The sequence below is a fragment of the Bactrocera dorsalis genome, unplaced genomic scaffold (genome assembly GCF_023373825.1).
Source record: "Bactrocera dorsalis isolate Fly_Bdor unplaced genomic scaffold, ASM2337382v1 BdCtg020, whole genome shotgun sequence".
In the NCBI taxonomy this organism is placed as follows: domain Eukaryota; kingdom Metazoa; phylum Arthropoda; class Insecta; order Diptera; family Tephritidae; genus Bactrocera; species Bactrocera dorsalis.
In genome coordinates this window covers 98,176-118,109 of record NW_026038071.1, presented here as the reverse complement: position 1 = coordinate 118,109, position 19,934 = coordinate 98,176, and the positions used below count along the sequence as shown (strand labels likewise).

Sequence of the window (19,934 nt, the reverse complement as noted above, 5' to 3'; positions counted from 1 at the left end):
GTTTTATATGTGAAAATTGTTGAATAATTTTTGATTTTTCTTATTATTTTAGCAACAAAAGTTCTTAAAACGGCCAGCGGACGACGTGGACAATGGTTCTGAAACATTTGAGCCGCCACACAAACTGCCAAATAACAATAATAACTGCAACAATAACAACGGTTCTGAAAATCTAACCAAGTTCTCAGTGCATATTGTGCAAAAATTGGAGTTCACTACGTCAGCGGCTAACTCACAACCGCAGCAAATAAGCACGAATGTCACAGTTAAGGCGCTCACAAACACTTCCGTAAAAAGCGAGTCGGACGTCGGTGGGAACGGCGGCAGCACTGGCAGCGGTGGTTGTGGTGGAACGACTACTGGTCCTGGCGGTAATTCTGGTGGGCCGAATGATCCGCAAAATGGCGGAATATCGAATAATGCTCGTGGAAACACTGGAAACAGCGGAGGAGCTAATGGCGGGGGTGGTAATAGTGCTACCGGTACTAATATCAACAACTTAATGAGTGGACATAACAATTCAAATACAACTCAGCAGCAACAAAAACTTGGTCTTGGTAATCTATCGAATTTAGTGGAATGCAAACGTGAGCCCGATCAGGACTTTGCCGATCTGGCTGGATTAGAAAAAGAGAGTGGTCCAAATAGTAACTTTCCCGGATTTCCCGATCTTATGGGTGATGATATCATAAATGATCTACAAGACTTCAATCCGGATTTATTTAGTTTTGATGAGAAGCCACTTTTAGATATTAAAACTGAAGATGGTATTAAGGTGGAGCCACCAAATGCACAAGACCTCATTAATAGTCTGAATGTGAAATCAGAAAATGTGATGGCAGATTTTAACGCAACATTTGGAAATGGCGGTGGCGGTATGAATGTAGGTGGTGCAAATAACGTGCCTAACGTGGCTAATAGTGGTGGTATAGGTGGTCCTATGAATGGACCTCCACATGCCGATCCCCAAACGATGAACAAAATGCGACAATTTTTAAATGGTCCTGATAACGGTCAGATGACATCGCTAGCTGCACAAACGCTAAAACAAATGGCAGAGCAACATCAGCATAAGAACGCAATGGGCGGTATGGGAGGTTTCCCACGGCCGCAAATGCACCAGTCACAACAGGGGCAAATAATGGGGGGAGGTGGCCCAAATAATCGGTATAATGATTATGGCAATTTCGGGAGCGATTTTGGTATAGGGCCCAATGGTTCACAACAACAACAGCATTTGCCTCAATTTCAGCAAAAAGTTCCTGGCAATGGATCTATGGCTGGTCCCGGTCCATTTGTTGGCATGCAACAGTCTTTTCTAGATATTAAGCAAGAGCTCTTCTATTCCTCACAAAATGATTTCGATCTCAAGCGACTACAACAGCAGGCTCAAATGCACCAACAGCAGCAACAACAACACCACACACAACAAAATCATCCACAACCAACACAAAACTCGCATGGCCCGAACGGACCTAAAATGGGACCAAATAACAACTCTGGTAGTTTCTCGAAACCCGGACAACCACAAACCCAGCAACAACAATACTCGCCATATAACTCCCCAATGGGAGCAACGGGCAATCAGAGCCCTGCCGGTCAATCATTTATGCAAGGACCGAATCGCGGTCCTTCAGGATCGGGTGGTATTAGTGGAGGAATCGGCGTAGGGAATAGTTGTAGCAATGGCGGTCCACCTAATATGACGGCGCAGCATCCCCAGAACAATACGCAACAACGTGGAGGACCGCAAAGCGTTCCGCCACTAAATGTCAACAGTGGTACCAGTGGCATGGGTGGTGGTCCTAGTGTAAGTGGGGCGTCAGGTTCAAACAATCAAAATGGCAGCGGTGGCGGCATTAATGCGGGAGCGGGCAATGCTAATAGTTCGCAGAGTGGGCCAAATCTACATCAACAGCAACAACAGCAGCAGTCGACAACAACAACACTGCAAATGAAACAAACGCAGCAATTGCATATTACCCAACAAGGAGGAGCTCATGGGATACAGGTATGTGACTTAAGTGTGCTAGTTATTGATATGTATAAGGTGATACCAATAAATAGAAAAGTTGAATATTATTTGAAAGCCAATGGGTGGTTATCCAACAAAAAAAAATTAAAAAGGAAAATAGTATACGATTAATTATCGCGATCGGGATATTTTATATGCATACATTCATATTTCTTACAATTAAATATTATGGTATATCACAATTTCATTTAGAGTCAAACCTAGATTAATAGAAAGGATGCTAATATTAGTATAAAAGTGCAATGAATTTCAAGAAAAGTTTCGAATAAAAATTGATCAGTAACTAATTATTATAAATCAGATGTTTATGTGTACACAAATTAATTTTTTGTAATATAAAATAACACTGTGAAGTCGAGAAAAGATTTCTCTAGCCTCCCAATCGCCTATGTTTGACCGGAAACACCATAGCGTGAAAACACAGTTGAAACCATAATTATTTGTACATTCTTTGCTTCTCTTACTTTATATGAAGAGATGTAGTCATTATTTATTCATAAAACTCTCACATTTTACACTCTGCTCATGTCGTTCTTTAGTCTATTATTACATGAAGCAACTTTTGTTGCGGCAACTCTTGGTTTATTGGCAAGGGGGCGACGAGGAGAGAAGAATCGCGCCGAACTTCCAGTGTTCAGCAACTCGCTTTGTGTTCTTATTCGTAACAGTTCGCTGCGAGGTTTTTCGGCATTCGTGTTCTTTCTTTCGTAGTACATAGTTGCATTTGCGTATATTTTTTTGAAATTAATATTTTGAATATATTAAAAAATTTTTATTTCATCTTTTGGTAAGTAATTTGCAAATATGTATACAGATATACATAATATAATATAAATATTTTAGAAAATGGAGTATGACGAAAAAATCGAATTAATTAAAGATATTGTGAAATGTATGGAGAAAGTCATACAAATTGATTTAGACAATAGTGAAAAGGGTGATATAAGTCAAGGTCTGTCATATAATCTTTGTTTTAATTTTGAATTATATGTGATAGAGTGGCCCAAATACCTATAAGGAAAAAGAAACGACAATGGGTTAAAGTAAAGTGAAAGAGAATGAAAAAAAAACTCGAACAGAGTTGCGCAACTCAAGTTGCTCGTGTGAAGGTAATGGGCGACAGCAAAAGAGAATCGCTCGAGAATTAGCAACAAAAGTTGCTTCGTGTAATAGCCGACTTACATGATTCTCTCGCAGTGCGCTTGTGCCCACTATCTTCAAATATAACTCTCTTATATAAACGATTGCATTCAGAAAACAAGTGTAAGGTAACCACCCCAACAATATTGCAGATATTATTTTCCCAGTCAGAAGTTTTAATGCTTGATAATATAAAATATTATCGCAATTTATGTCCTATATAACTAACTATATCACTTATACCTATGTACATATACTCGTAATAGTAAGAGTTTTGAGTGCTTTACCTTACCAAGAAGAGAGCGCACTTTACTTCGTTGAATAATCGATATCCGAACTCGTGTTAAAAGCATGTTGTAAGTAACTTGTTTGGTCTTTTAATTCTTATTTGCCTGTTGCTCTAGCAGGCTGCAAGTAAGAATATTTTGGCTCATGGTACATATGTATGATAGTCAAAGGATGCATAAGTATTAAGTTAGAAGAAGAAAGTGCCGACAGTGTAGAATGCGATATTCAGAGCTATGAGCTTTCTCCCACACAATTGACTGGTACGAGTATAACTGTTTTTCGACGTGGTAATTCATTTTATATTTCAGTTATGAAATTGCACTTTTGAATCCAGCATAAGCTAAGTGGACTACAAAATAGGGCTAAATCAAAATTTAAATTTTATAAATCAATTTGTTTAACATTAGGCAACCGAAGCAAAAATGGCAAGCCCAAGCAATGATCAAGCTCGTTGTATAACATTCTGATATAAAATGATTTCATATCAAAGGTAGTCGTCTTAAAACTATTTGTCTCCATTTATCGTATATACCTACCAGAGGATGTACATCATATGATACCAATATGCCTATACTATATGAATGTATCTGCTTTCGGTAAGAAAAGATCGGCATACTGTTAAAATACTATTAAAATAAAATTCGTAGTAGTTTTCTCTTTATCGCCTTCTTCAAATAAATGTATGTATATACAATATTTTTTTCAATCTTTAATTAAAGGTCTCAAGTGGTCAGCATCTTCATTTAAGTGGGGACATGAAGAGCAGCGTATCAGTGGCAGCGCAACAGGGTATACAATTCTTTAATCACCAGCAGCAGCAACCTCATGGGTCAAGCGCTCAACAACAACAACAGCCACATGGTCAGCAACATCAAAATACTCAAAATTCACAACAGCAACAGCAATCTCAACAGCAACAAAATCAAAATCTAAATCACGGAAATGGTATATTCTACCACAACTACATATGATTTTCTCTATTAAAATTTGTAATCATTCACAGGACCTTCAGACGGTTTCTCCATTTCGCAAACCCAGTCACTGAATTTTACACAACAACAACAGCAGCAGCATGCACAACAACAAGCGACCCAGCAGAATCAACAAATGCCTTCCAATATGCGTCAACGTCAAACGCAGGCTCAAGCTCAAGCACAAGCTGCAGCAGCAGCTGCTGCAGCTGCATCTGCGGCCTTGGCTCAAGTATCATCGACGAATGTTGGCTCACCTGTCGTTCCGAACAACAATAACAATACAAATAATGGTGTACCTGGAGGTGTGGGTAATTTAATGGGACAACAGTCAAACAGCGTGAGTGGTAATGTGCATGGTGGACCAGTTCCACAAAGTGTAACGATAGGAGGAGGAGGAGGGGATACAATTGGACCCAGTGGCATGAATAACATTTCGGGAATGGGCGGGAATGTCAGTATTGGTGGAACGAATCAAATGGGTGGGACTAATGGTAGCGGGTTAGGCGGAATGATGTCTAACAATTCATTATCGCATATAAATGCCCAGAATGGACCAAATACTGCTGCAGCAGCAATGATGATGGGTGCGACGCCAAATAGTGGACCCCCGATGAATATTAACCAAGCCAAATTCTTACAACAGCAGCAAATGATGCGTGTTCAAGCTATACAACAACAGCACATGGGTGGATCGCGGCCACCACCGCCCGAATACAAGGCATCGCAAGCTCAACTTATGCAAGCACAAATGATGCAGCAGAACGTTGGCGGCGTCGGCGGACGCTTTCCCAATGCTTCAGCTCAAGCAGCGGCAATGCGACGAATGACGCAACAACCTATTCCACCCTCAGGTATGAAAAAATATATACATATATTATGTTTAAAAGTATTTAAATGCCGTATTTTTAGGACCAATGATGCGCCCGCAGCATGCGATGTACATGCAACATTCAGCAGTTGCTGGTTCACGTTCATCCATGGGAGTTTTTAATGGTCCCATGGGAACACAACAACGTCCTCCTAATGTCCAGGTTACTCCAGATGGTATGCCGATGGGTTCACAGCAGGAGTGGCGCCACATGATGATGTCGCAGCAACAACAGATGAGTTTTGGTGGAGGACCTGGTGGTCCAATGCGGCAAGGGGCTGGATCATTTGGCGGTGGTAAATATATATATTACATTTCTATCTTAAAGTGGAAGTTTATTATTCGTTCCTTTCCCAATCAGGAGGCTTTTTACCAAGTGCTGGTGGTGTTGGTCCTATGTCTGGTGGTGGTGTTCAAAATCACGGCATGCAATTGACGCCATCACAAATTCAGCAACAAATGATGCGACAGCAACAGGTCCAACAGCAGCAACAAATGTTAGCGAACGCCGGTGGTAGCGGAGGACCAAGCAGCGTACAGATGCAACAAATGTTGCAGCAACATCATCAGCAGCAACAAGGCGGACCGGGTAACATAATGACACAGATGCAAATGACATCACTACACATGTCACAGTCGCAACAACAAATGACAATGCAACAACAGCAGTTCGTTCAACAAACCGCATCGACGGCAACCGCGCACCAACAGCATACGCAAATGATGCAAATCAGTCAGAATGTGGGAAGCAGCAACGCAAGTACTGGCGGAATGGTAAGCGGATCGGTAGGAGTACCTAGTATAGGGCCCAGTGCCAGCACCACTGGCTCACTTGGATCGGGAACAAACAACCTTGGGTCAAATAATAATAATATCACAGGAAATAACATGACTGCGGCTACAGCAGCTCAATCCACCAATACATCTGCAGCTTCCAATACTGTCAATGCCATAAATCAAACAATTAATTCAGTGGTGGCCAGTTCTAATGATTTATGTCTCGAGTTCCTCGACAACCTGCCGGTGGACAGTGGCAATTTCTCCACACAGGATTTAATTAACTCACTTGACAACGACAATTTCAATCTGCAAGACATTCTGTAAATCGGAAACCGAGGCGAATAGAAAACAAAGAAAGTGACTGCAGCCAGGTAAACGCCTAGTATTCACCTAATTGTACATTACATAATGGATGAAAATAATTTTCATCAGCTGTTGGAAAAGAAATACTACTTTAAATCGAATTTGAGTAGCTTAACTTATATACATATAAAACACATACATACACTTGCATATTTACAAATGAGCCCATCCTAAAGCGGCATTACAAAATTAAATAATTTACTTGTGGTAAGCTAAAGCTGGCTACATGTCTGGCTTCTGTACTGATTTTTGATATAGCCTAAAGTATAAAGTATGCATATATTGTTTTGTTTCGCACTAATCTAAATTTCTTTGCTGATAATATTCTTGAAAGTTAATAGTTTGCATTAATTTAAAAACATTCCATTTGTCAAGAAAAATAATTTATGTATTACGTAACGTACGCTCTTTATAATACACCTATATCATCATTATTGTTAATTCAATAACATTACTATAATGCTCTTTATAATTACATACACATATGTATGTATAGCATGTACTTAAAAAGCATTAGGAAATAAATAGAACATGACAGCCGGAAAATTTAGAGAATCCATATAGATATATGTAGATATAGTGTAGCATACAGAAATTTTAATATATTTGTTAAAAGTTTTGAATATTGATAATGTTTAAACAATATGTTCTCAGAAAACTTTTAATATGTATGTGTCCAAACTTCTGCAAACAAACACTCATATTGAAAGGTATACGTTTTCGTGTAAATAAAACTGTAATAAGAAAAAAATTGGTGATATTTTTTCTATAATTAAATAATGTTATTAGCAGCAACCCATTAAAATAAACATTAAAATATTTTGAAACTAAAAGTACTAAGGAAAAAGTATCTTATAATTTCCAAAACGAAATAAAACAAACAGCGGTATAAACAAATGGCAATATTTGAAATTATTATTAGTTCTTGTATGAGTTCCGTAATATTTTTTAGTATATAAATTAGATCTAAGCTCAACATCAAAGACACACTAGGCATATGCACACTCCAAACTATGATATAAAACTGAAATTCAAGCGCAAATAAATGTAAAGAAATCATAGGAACATTTATTTATACAGATATTTGCAAATATTTAAATACACTTCACTAAATGTTTGTCTAAAAACTCGTTTTATTATACAATCACAAAAGATAAATTTAATAAGAATGTGAAAAGTACATAATAAAAGAGACAGTTTTTAGAGCATAAAACATTAATATAATAAATAAAAAATTATTAATTACAATGTAGTTGCTAAGCAAATAATTACAAAGTAGATTAAAATTGTTATATCAAATTATATACAACTGTAGATATATGTATCCAAATAGATCTAAGACATACTTCCAAAATCAATAAAAGGGTAAAAGTATTCAAAATTGATATGAAATTATGGATAATTGTACATAACTTCTACGGGTTTTGAAAATGCACTTCCACTTAACTATAGCAGCTTAAACAAAGATAAGTGAAATAAATTTTTCGAAAATCTTCTGTTTTAAAAGGAGAACAACGACACCTTACTCTGATTGATTTCTTTACATCTGTGTACATAATTTCTTTTTCTACCTATTCTGATGAATTCATTTCGTATATAGACATCGCAAGTTTTTTAAAGATAAGGCAAAATATGGTTTTAACAGCGTTGGTGTATTTTTACATATGAATATGCTGAGATATTTATAATCTCACCATGGAATATCCTTATAAAAAAATATTAGTAGTAATCAGAATTAAGGTAGACAAAAACTTTGTGTACAAGTTATGCTGAAAAATACCTAAAGGATATTATTTGTATATCACTCTTCACTACTATCATATGCCTACAGTACATAATAAAAAACACAGTTCAGGACAATGATTTACAACTAATATAGTGTTAAATAATTTTTGTTTGTTTTATGCCTCAATTTTAAACCTAATAGTTATGCAGCCCTGGCTAAGAAAAATACCAAAAATACATACAACATTTATATGTGTCGACACTATTATTTTTAACATTGTACCAACAAAGCTTTGAGAAGACACCACATTATAAATGGATTATAATAACAAAATCCCGAATTCCAAAAAATACAGTATCTAATTAAAAATAACATTAACCACCAGAAATACAGATAAATCAAAACATGATTTATGTAGTATTTATCATTATACTCTAGACATGTAGTGGAAACAAACAATCGCAAGAAGTACACTAATGGCATATCTTCTTATTTGACATATAAGAAACTTAAGGTAAACATTAAGTTGCTAACCACAATAACATTTCGTTTTGATAAAAACCAAATACATACGTTTTTATATATCGCCATAATGCTTTTATGATATGCAGGTTAATTAGTACAAAAAAAATTACGAGTTCGTAGGTGGGCGTAATCGGATCACTACCACGCCCACAAATCGCCATTAATCGAAAAACTATAAAGTACCATAACTAAGCATCAAACTGTAATTTGGCACAGGGGATAGTACTAGCGAAGGGCACCTGTGGATATAAAATTTGGTAAAAATTAACTTGGTGCCCTCTAATGTGTTTAATGTGCATATCTCCTAAGCCACTAAAGCTACAACAACCAAATTTGCTATGCTCGAATATTATAAGAACTTCTGCCGACACTGTACCGCTCCCCATATAACGTTCAAAACTATTAAAAGTGCAATAAATCAATAACTAATTACGCCAGAGACATCAATTTTTACCTCCTAAACGGTATAAGAGTGCTTTATTAGAGCCGGTATGAAACTTGCACGATGGGCGTGTCACCGCCCACATTTTGGTAAAATCCCACATCTTGGTAAACGACCGACCGATTTCGACTAAATTTAGTACGTATCCTTTTCACATTCCTATGTCACAGTGTGAAAATGGGCGAAATCGGACTATAATTTAAAATTCCATTTGATTCTTTCACTTTCCAGTACACAAACCAAGCTGTAATTAATATAACTCAATAAAAATTTGCAGTAATAATTCCCTTACAGTATGCCACCTTATGACCAAAAATTGTCCAAATCCAACCAAAACTGTTCAAGACCGTATTTACCGAATATGTGGACCCCAACATCTATAGTTGACTTTTGACCGAAAATATCTGTCAATGTTGCCGGTATACAATTGAAATTTGGACAGAATCCTTTACTCACAATACGAATTCTGTGTATCAAAACGGCTTGAATCGGGTCAACTTTCTAAGTATTAACAAAAATAATAATAAAAAATCTTTGGTCATCCTTTTTATATTAATATTTTAGAACAATAAAACGACTACACTTCACTAGTAATTTTATCATTTCTATTTTACAACAAAAAAATCTTCACAATATGCAACCACTTGTAACTAGAACAGTAGTAAAGAAAATTACTAGCTGCATGAAAAGTAACTGAAATAATTATGCTAATAAAAACTACATATATTAAACATAAGAAAACATGACAAAATATTACTTTTGCAAATAAAAATTAAAATAACTTTTTTGGTTTTTTTATTGAAGGAATAATTCATAGTACTTGTTATTCGGGGAAATTTACTTATCTAATATTTACATGTTGAATGCCAATGTCATTGTGGTGTCCTATAGCCCGCGCTATTGCGGCGACTTAGTAACTCAATAAGGAAACCAAATTGGATTTTAATCTATACTCATAATTTATTGAGAAATTTCATTAATATCGACAAAAATCATTACATCATCTGTTTACATTTTCTTTTTATTTATTACCATACTTAGGTATAAATTTGGTAGCATTCTTTCTGAAATGTAGGTAGTCATAACGATAATGCTTCAATTATCTATGGAAAGAATCAATTTTTTTAAATATATATAAACTAAATTTAAATTATTCATATTAAATATGATATATCTCACCGTTTCCGATATAAACACGGCTTCAGAGAAAATGGCGGTATTAGCACTACTTTTCCAACATTTCGAACCTTTTTAAACTGAAAAAAATAAAACAACCGCTCATTAATATCTTTCTTCAGTAATTCGAATCCACAAGCTTCTAGTCCGCGTATAAATTGTCGCAAATCATCGAATCGTGATTGGATCTCCGCAATTATTACCAAACCGTTAGGACGTAAAACGCGATTTGCCTCCAACAAGTAATCTTTTAGATTCGTTCCCATTAATGACAGACAATAAACAGCTATATCTACCGACTGGTCATTGAGTGGTGTATAAGCCATGTCACATGCTATTATATCGCTGCGTGTGCTCACCAAATCCATTGAATACACCTTATTGGGCAACATCGTAGCCAGACGACCTTCACCGCAACCGAAGTCTACAATTTCTAGTGATTTTGGTAATCGTTTTATCATTTTTATTATACGATCAAGTGGATTCATAGGCCATTTTTCAACCTGCTGCTGATATCCAGCGTGGTATGCATTAAAGGCTTCGGCATCTGATTTGAAAAATTCATTTGCGTCTGTACTATCCATGGTATATAACTCTTCGTTTATATAACGAAAGCGTCCACCTAATAGTTGTTGCTTTAGAGTGTTTTCAAAAGCTTTTAATCCAATGTCCTGGGAACTTGTTGGTCTAACTAATTCACTATCAGAATTATGTTTCTCTAAAGAAGTATTAGCCGACCCAGCCAATTTTAAAACTTTTTTAGAAGTTGATGCTGCGATTGGTGCACTCTTACTGCGATTTTTCCTTCCCTTAAGATTTAATTTGGCGGATGATAGCGCATCAACTGGTTGAGGGCCACGATATCCGGACGTAATTACGACCTTAGCATTTGAGAGTGGATTTTTATCGACATTTTTTTTGTCAATTCGGCCCTTGTGGACTTTTCCAAATTCCAATCCACTTTTGTTGACTTTTAGATTAGCCAAATCTTTTGCTTTATCCCTGTCTAATTTGGGTTTCTTGACTTTCTTCTTTTTTCTAGTACTTGATATAGCGTGGACTGCCTTTGCCTCACCACTGTTATCGCCCAAAGATACTTTTGAACGGAATTTCATTGCTTCTGCTAGATTCTCCCATGATGTAGGTACAAAAAATTTTGGCATTTCGTAACTTTAAAAATTTTCAATTTACAACTAATTATACATATGTATGTAGTTTATTTCACAGTCAAAAATTTCATGTGTAATTTGGGTATAAAAACCACAAATCTACGCTCTTGGAAAAGTAGCCGAGGAACAGAATTGAACAAAAAATAAACAAAAATGCTACGCCACAAACACGACTGCACGTGCCTTAATATACAGCAAACAGCTGATTTCTTAAATTGTAATAGATCGATAAGAAACGTAAAATGTATAAATAATGTACATTCTCTGTCTGAACCCTACACAAATGTATCTGTTGAAATTTATGGCATAATCAAACCGCAATTTATCTCTAATAATTTATTTATTAATATTAGTCTGTAGCAAGTTACAATGTTGCTTTCGAGTCGTGAAAGTATGTACATATGTATGTTCAGAGAAATCCCTGGTATGTATTTGTTATACATATAGACTCAGAATTGAATTCTGTAATGAAAGACGAAAAAAACTTTACTATACTAGTCCTTTCTGAACAATATGTTAGGAGATACATATGTACATTCCAAATTTATTTTCGCCAAATACAAGTATTGTCAAATACATATATACATATGTATGTATATTATCAAAAAAAAGAAAGCTTTTCATACAAGAATTTGATTTTGATCGATTAGTTTATATGATAACTTCGTACACACATGCATAAAGATGTGACATCGGCGATTCGGACAAATGATTAGTTTCTTGAGGAAAGAAGGAAATCAGCTCAGCTGCTACCTGATCATTTATCCTTCATACACTTCATAAGGTCTCCGGAGTGTCCTTCGTGGTAAATTTATTAGTCTCTGGTATGAATAATCTTTAATGAATTCTGTGACATTCTCTGGTTGAAATTTTCTTTCTCACAAAAAAAACATAATTCAGTACAATTTGTTTAGCCTTTACTTAAGGAAAAAACCAAATCAGTTTGTTACCTGAATTATCATCTTTTTACGCTTTGCCAGGCCACAGCCTCCATTTTTATTAGAGAGGGACATTGAAAGCTAAATATTCATTCTGGCACATCCTTGGCTTTCTTCATTTCGTTGCTAAAGTATGAATAGTCAAACAAAACGGGACAAGTTGAGCTTCACTTTTAGTATGGTTTTTGTTTTTGAGATGAATTGAAATTAGCCTTTTTAATATGTCTGCAATTTGGGAAAAATTGATGTAGAGCTCAAAACGTAGGTACTTTTCCCGCAAAGTTTATGCAGATTAAGATGAATTTGTTTGAATCCCTGGAATCAATCTTAACTTCGAAGCATTAGCCACCATTTTGTATCAACGTGTCAATATGAAAACTTTTATTTGAGCTATTAGCTGGTAGATCTACCTTGGGTTCCATATCAGAATTTGAAGACCTAATAAGCGAAACTTATTTTATAAACTCATATAATAATTATATAACCTTTTTCTCATATACTAAATGATTGCGTGAATGTTATTTGCGATCATTTTTGTCATTGTACCAGACAAGAGTTATGGCACTGGAAACTTTTAAATCAGACATTTCTTAAAATATCCGGGAACTGATAATAGCAAGTTCAATTTGTTTCGAAAAAGTTCTAATTGAAATTATTGAGTTCTAACTGTTTTTACACTAATTTCTGTAAAATGCAAACATTTTTTCTCAAATTCATGAAATCTCAAATTCGGCCCGTACGTGCTATATCCTCTTTTATACACCTCGTGAGGGTAGCGTATGTCTATATTTTCACACGCTACCGTGCTTTCAATGTTCATACCTTATAATATATTTTGCCGCCTTGAATTCTCATAAATAATTTGTTCTCTAATTATGCATGTACTTATGTAACATGTAACATACATTTGTGTATATATGTACAAGGGCGTGATTTTAAGTTCGGGTTTTGGAAAATGATAAATCTTTCAATACTTTTATCTACGACTTTGATTCATTTTGTAAAATTTTAAATTTACTTGTGTTTGTCTGCAAACATAATTACTTTGTGTTTGTTCAAATAATATTTTGAAACTATTAATAACGAGGTTCAAATACTATTCTAGCCATGTGGATCGCTCATCACTGCCACAAGCAAATCTTGATATTTGTATATATTAAAAATAAATAAAATAATTATTTACTAATTAACAACTAACCGTATTAATAAATTCCAAAGTTAACCTAGTAAATTTTTGCTAAGTTTTTATAAATATGTTGAAAAGATGTATGTATGTATGTATATATTGGAGGAGGTGGACAGTAATATATAGAACCGGATACAACAATTGTTTGTATGTATCGCACATTGTATACATGTATAAACTTTTATAGGGTGTATAATAAGCAAGCAATAACTGCACATCGCAGCGAGATTTTTTTTTAAGTTTCGTACCCAAGTAAACACAAATAACATTCTAGAAAAATTTTCATTAGAAAATTATTGTAATGAAAAGCAGATTTAAAAATCTATTAAATAACTTGTAATAAAGTATTTTTTATCATGCTGAAATATGTATTAATAAAATATTATTAACACCCTTTGCTATTCTTATTCCGTTTCCATACTATGGATTCATCCAAGTACGGTCCTTAGTTTGAAAAATGACATTTTTGCAATTAAGCATATTTTCAACATTCAAGGGAACTTTGAAATTTTATACAATATTTAATGTACTTATGTATGCATATACATACATATGTGTATATGTAAGTATTGCTCCAATACACACGATAGGAAATCATACATACGTACATATGTACCTAAGTGTATACATATGTACATATTCATTAATGCTTATTTCGGTTATTTCGATATGAGAGTTTCTAGACAATATGAAAAGAAATAGAATATCCGTTTGCACTTAAATACATGTTAAAATAAGTTTTGTATTTATATCTGTATGTATTAAAGCAATGGTGTGAACGGCAATGACATTGAAATGTTGTGTAATTTAAGGTACGGGAAGACAAGGATGGGTGATACAAAGCCGGTTAAAATTTGAAGTTAGCGAAAATTTATAAGTCGAAGTAAAGATCTGCAATTAGTCTTTGTATTTAAGTGATGATGTGCGGTTGTCAATTAAAATGTGCCTTATGAAAGTGTAATCGAAAAGGGATCGGAAAAATAGGGTGCGTATAAATGATAAACTTTATGTATTAACATAATTATTATAATTCTTGATTTCATTTATGTAAATTAAAACATGTGAAGAAAAACTGAGGTCTAGTGAAAATCGTTGAATAATTAACAAATATACTGTATCTACATTGCAGTGTTGGTTATATGGTATACAATATACCAATTTGTAAAAATATGAACGGGTTTGTAATTAATGTTTTAGTTTTAAATGATTTATGTTAAAATCAAACATTCAAATTTGACTTTTCTTTATTTTTTTTATTTTAAAGAGAAGATAATTTTATGTCAATGATAATAAACTTTGCCCTAATTCCATATCACGTTTAGGGTTTTTTCTATCCTCCCCGCCAATTAAGTATAATCGTAAAAATGAAAAACCGAGAATCCCCCTTAATAAAGATTTCGTATCAGAATTTATTGATCCCATAAAAAATGAATTGGCAATTAGGAAAACGAAAAGTGATAAATAAAAAAATAAAATTGAGAAGAACGAACGCAAAATGGATTTGTGTGTCGTGTATGGGCGAAACGAACTCACACAGATCGAACGCACATGTGTGTCGTGTATGGGCCCTTTTCAGTTGTTTACATACATATGTATGTATGTACTTGTGAGTGCGACAGTGTCAGTATCCAACAACATGGAATGGATAATTGCTTCTACTGGGTGTTTAGAATTTCGTCTAACGTAAAAAATGCAAACTTCCAAAAAACTAATATCTGCGGATATTAAACTAAAAGAAACATTGTTGGGGTTGCTGAGATGTGATATCATTTAACATTAATTATTTTGAACGGCTTAACAACGAATGCGGTACTAATTTATGCTCTAAATCTTTTATTGTAGATACAATTATATAAATCTTAGTTAATTTTTGCAGTTTCTTATGTTGAATATAAATAGTTTATGCGGATTTTAAATCTTGAGGAAAATTATAAAATAAAAAATAAAATAAATACCGAAGAGCGCACGTAAATAATAGAAGGAATTAGAGAACGAAACTTAAGTTCGATCTAAGAATATTTAACATTTATATATGGGATAGCATTATCTAAAAGGCAAGCGAAAATGTATCAGGACTGTTTAAAGTTTATGTATTGAAGTTTCAATAATATATAATTTTTACATATTTAAAAAACAAGCATATACAATACATGGCGTATGAGTAACCTTAACATTTTCTGCATTTGATTGGTTGGAAATATACCACACACAAAATTATTCCTTAAAGTCTACTATGTAGAAAATGTATAGAAAGTGCAACTATAGTTAAGCGTTGCAAAGTTCTAAGTAAAAAAATTTCAATAATTCGCATTTTATTTGCAACTGCTTTATATAATCTATTTTGAGACTACGTATTGTAAATTTCAAATTCGAAAGGTCAAGTAAGTAACAACAATACAAAAAATAATTGATATTTATCCGCGCCCCGTTAACGTGGGAAATTGCTACTACCTCGCAGTCACGTGATTCCTTATGGTCTTGACAGTAGTCAGGAAACGGGAATTCAAATCGATATTTCATGTGATGTGACGTAGTGGAACATTCCTGATGTTACTAACAGCAATCGCGCTTTTATGAAATATTGAAGATACTACATCCCTATGTATACAAATACACTATAAATGGTCAATTTATGTATATCATATTGGGTAGTCGAAAAAGTTTTTTCGTATTTTGTCAATAGATGTCGTTGCAGTCGTATAGTATATCTCCAGTACTACCAATCACATTGTGTCATACCATATATGTCAGTAGTGTTGGAAAAGGGAGATTTTAAGCTTCATTCAACCAAAAAAAAATTAAATACGCGGAAGTTGAAAAAAATTTACAGCTGTTCAAAAATGAGAGAAAATAATGAAAAAATTCGCTATATTTTGAAATTTTTGTATAAAAAAGGGGAAGAATGCCACGCAAGCCACCAATGAAATTTGTGAAGTTTACGGAAACGATGCTGTATCAGTTCGTGTAACACAACAATGGATGGATCGCTTCCGTTCTGGAAATTTAAAATTTTCGATTTATACTGATGAAAGTCTTACACTGATGGAATAATGTCTCTAGCGGAAAAATCGCAAAAAGTCGTCGACCAAAATGGTAAATATATGTTTATTATTTATAATTATAAAAAAAAATAAGTTGAAGTTTGATTAGATCAATATTAATAATGTTATTTAGAGAAGAAAATTTAACAAAACACATCATTAATAAGCCAAGATGTAGAATATCATTTTTCAAACCCAGAGTTAGCATTATTAATTTTTTTTTGATTTTTGGTTTATATATATGTACATATATACATATGTATATATATTGCATTACTTTGGTATATATTATATATAAGCATACATACATACATACATATATGTATACGTACATCCATTAGTTTTGAAATTTATTGTTATGTGATGAGGTTTGTATTTATGTACATCATCCAAACTAGAAGCTGGAATATGTTTTCATTTACACAATAATTCTACTTAAACTCTCTACTTCTTTCAGTTCTTCTGAAGGCACACAGAATTAAAATTATTACCTCATATGCAGCTCTATAGCATTTTGAAAGGTAATCTTAACATAATATTTATAAGTACCTCAAAGAAAATATAGACCTATTAGAAATAACTTGGTTAAACAAGTCATATTGCAATATACTTGGAACTAAAAAAGTAAACATCCATATACATACATATATTCTTGGTAAGTATAATATGTTGATTTGCACATGTATTGCGAATGAATCAACTTCCATAGACTACATGAGCTAGGACACGATAAATCGGAGAACTAATATTAAGCTTCCTGAAGGTTTCAGGAACAATACTGAAATATGACTAATTTTACCGCTTATATGGCTTAATCTCAAAGTTAAGGCAATGAGTGTTTCTACTTAAATATTTGAATATACAATACTATATATATTTATTATTTGTTTATTGTTATACAGTTTTGTAAATAAACTCTGTACTTGCTTCATATATGTGTGGATGTATTTTTATTGATGATTTTCACCGCGAAGTTTAAAAAATCTTTGTCATTTAGGGCTACAAATCAACCCAGTCTAATGTACATGCATTCATATATGGCATAAATATAGTACAGTGAAATTCCCCATTACGGACAGTTCTCATAGCTGGACATCTCCCATTACTAGAGAAATTTCGTGAACGCAATGTTTTCATTAATCCGCGGACACGGAAACCGATTTGGTAATATTTCTTAAAATTATCTGTGATAAACCGTACAACATTTCATGAAATTTGTCAAGAAAAATCTACACAATGTATAGTTCCCAGTTGTTTTTAATTATTTTTACCTTTTAGTGATTTGAGACAGTTTTTTTTTAAAGAATACGTAAAATGATTACAGCACACAAATTGTCTTACACTGGTGACATCTGGTTCACGGTGGCTCAACGGCAACTAGTGAGATAATCATTCACTTCTGGCAGACATTGACTCATTCAGTAGGTATATATGTAGTTTTCAATTGAATATTCTTATATTTTAAACACTCGTTTTGCTTAACCCCCCCCCCATATATGGATAAGTATCCTTAGCCGGGCAAAAACACTGAGACGGTGGGTGTCCGGTTATGAGGAATTTTACTGTATAAATGACCTCACTGATTCACATTGGATACGAATGCTTAGAAGTCTATAAAAATATTTGAAAAAAAAACTATAAATACTGTGGATATGTGTTTGTACATATGTATGAAAGCAAGATCATAAACGTGTTTCACACAACACAATTTTTGGCCTAATATACATATGTACGTATGTATGTAAGTAAAGGCTTTTTTATTTTCTCTTTTAACTAGTCAGTGCATTATTCCTATGAAACCGGAGTTACTGTCCTATTTTACAACAGTATATGTATACATTTTACACTCTCGCAACATGTTGCACAAAGTATCATCATACATACCAACTACCTCTGCCTTATGCTGTTACCAATCTTAACGAGATAGATGTAGGAGCTATGTACATATGTATGTACATACATACGAATGTATGTGCATGTTCAGAATGAAGATACGAACTGATCAAGCTACTAATATTTGTCTGGCAACGTCAACAAAGCGTTATTATTTAAAATCAAAAAAGGTCCAATAACTCACTAACCAGCCGCGATTCCTACGAAAGAGTCTAAAAATCAAATTAAGAAATTTTGTGTTATGCTTAATTCTAAACATTTGATTAATGGATATCTTAGTTTCTAATCATAATTGTACGCATACATATGTATATGTATATATGTATGTATGTACATACATACCATATGTACATGTGTGTATGTATATAAATGCTTTTAGAAATACTTTTACATATCGTATACTATTTGCATACACATACATACATATGTATGTATGTAACTGTTTGCTGTTACATTTACTCGCAATGCGTTTGAGATATCTGATTCTTCAAAACGTTGTCTGTTATTTAACACACTACTCCTATGGAAATGAAATAAGACGTCTTTAAGAAGTTTTGATACCGTCTTTCCATATTGAAAATACAGTTTTTCCTTTATTTAATTATTTCCCATCTACCTGCAGTCGCATTATTACTCTATATGCATATATGTATGTAGTTAGAGAATATTAACGAAATTTCCAGATACATACATACATACATATCTTTGCATGCAAAATGTGTACATATATATGTATGTATGCATAAGCATGATGTCTGCACACTTGACAATATATTACAAGTCGAATCCATTCATGGAAGAATCCCACACACCAACAACAAAGAAAACAACCAGAATACATTCCAAAGGCTGCTAAATAACTCGATAAGTTTTAAATACCTTATAAACTGAAACGGAATGGGAGAAACATCGGGGTATCGAAACAAAAATTTGATAAACAAACTAATCTGAAAGTTATGGTAAAATATTTACCACCTGCGATAAGAAAACCTACCAACCATGTGAAGAGAGAAAAAAATGAGCGAGTCGGGTTAACAACAAACAAGTGATGCCACAATTTAAAATTTATTTTTAAAAAACAAGAGTTATTAAAAAAATTAAACAACTTATAAATTATTGGGAAATACCAGTTCTGTTGTTGTTGTTAAATTGTCTTTAATATGCTTTTACTGACATATACTACACATATAATGTTTCTGTTTATTTAATTGAATTGATATGTTATTTGATAATTCACATATGGTTCTTCGTATTTTCTATGTAATTTTTCGCACAAAAAGATCTGGCAATATTAATACTGGCAATGCGTGTCGACATGCAGATACATGCATACGTATGTATGTGTCTGTGTGCATACAAATATGAATGTATGTACATTGTATGTATATTG

The 19,934-nt window shown here is 33.7% G+C and overlaps 2 protein-coding genes across 5 annotated transcripts in view; one reads left to right on the top strand and one right to left on the bottom strand.

Annotated features, from left to right (window-relative positions):
* LOC105228185 (neurogenic protein mastermind) overlaps positions 1 to 7,840 on the top strand; it is a 37,882-nt gene extending 30,042 nt beyond the window's left edge. For all 4 annotated transcript variants that reach the window (XM_011207898.4, XM_011207897.4, XM_049461316.1 and 1 more), the window contains 5 exons: positions 53 to 2,011; positions 4,183 to 4,408; positions 4,467 to 5,288; positions 5,347 to 5,601; positions 5,667 to 7,840. In XM_011207898.4, the coding sequence (XP_011206200.2) occupies positions 53 to 2,011; positions 4,183 to 4,408; positions 4,467 to 5,288; positions 5,347 to 5,601; positions 5,667 to 6,409 (4,005 nt within the window). In that variant the 3' untranslated portion in view covers positions 6,410 to 7,840. The remainder of the gene's footprint in view (positions 1 to 52; positions 2,012 to 4,182; positions 4,409 to 4,466; positions 5,289 to 5,346; positions 5,602 to 5,666) is intronic.
* Positions 7,841 to 10,081: 2,241 nt separating this feature from the next.
* Positions 10,082 to 11,682, bottom strand: LOC105228184 (ribosomal RNA-processing protein 8). Its single transcript, XM_011207896.4, has 2 exons — positions 10,321 to 11,682; positions 10,082 to 10,244 (listed from the first exon to the last, which is right to left on the bottom strand). The coding sequence occupies exons 1-2, from the start codon at positions 11,478 to 11,480 to the stop codon at positions 10,241 to 10,243; spliced, it is 1,164 nt and encodes a 387-aa protein (XP_011206198.2). The 5' UTR covers positions 11,481 to 11,682; the 3' UTR covers positions 10,082 to 10,240.
* Positions 11,683 to 19,934: the final 8,252 nt, after the last annotated feature.

What these genes read in the sequence shown, in the direction of transcription:
- LOC105228184 (XM_011207896.4), bottom strand. Translation starts at nt 11,480, where the DNA reads ATGCCAAAATTTTTTGTACCTACATCATGGGAGAATCTAGCAGAAGCA.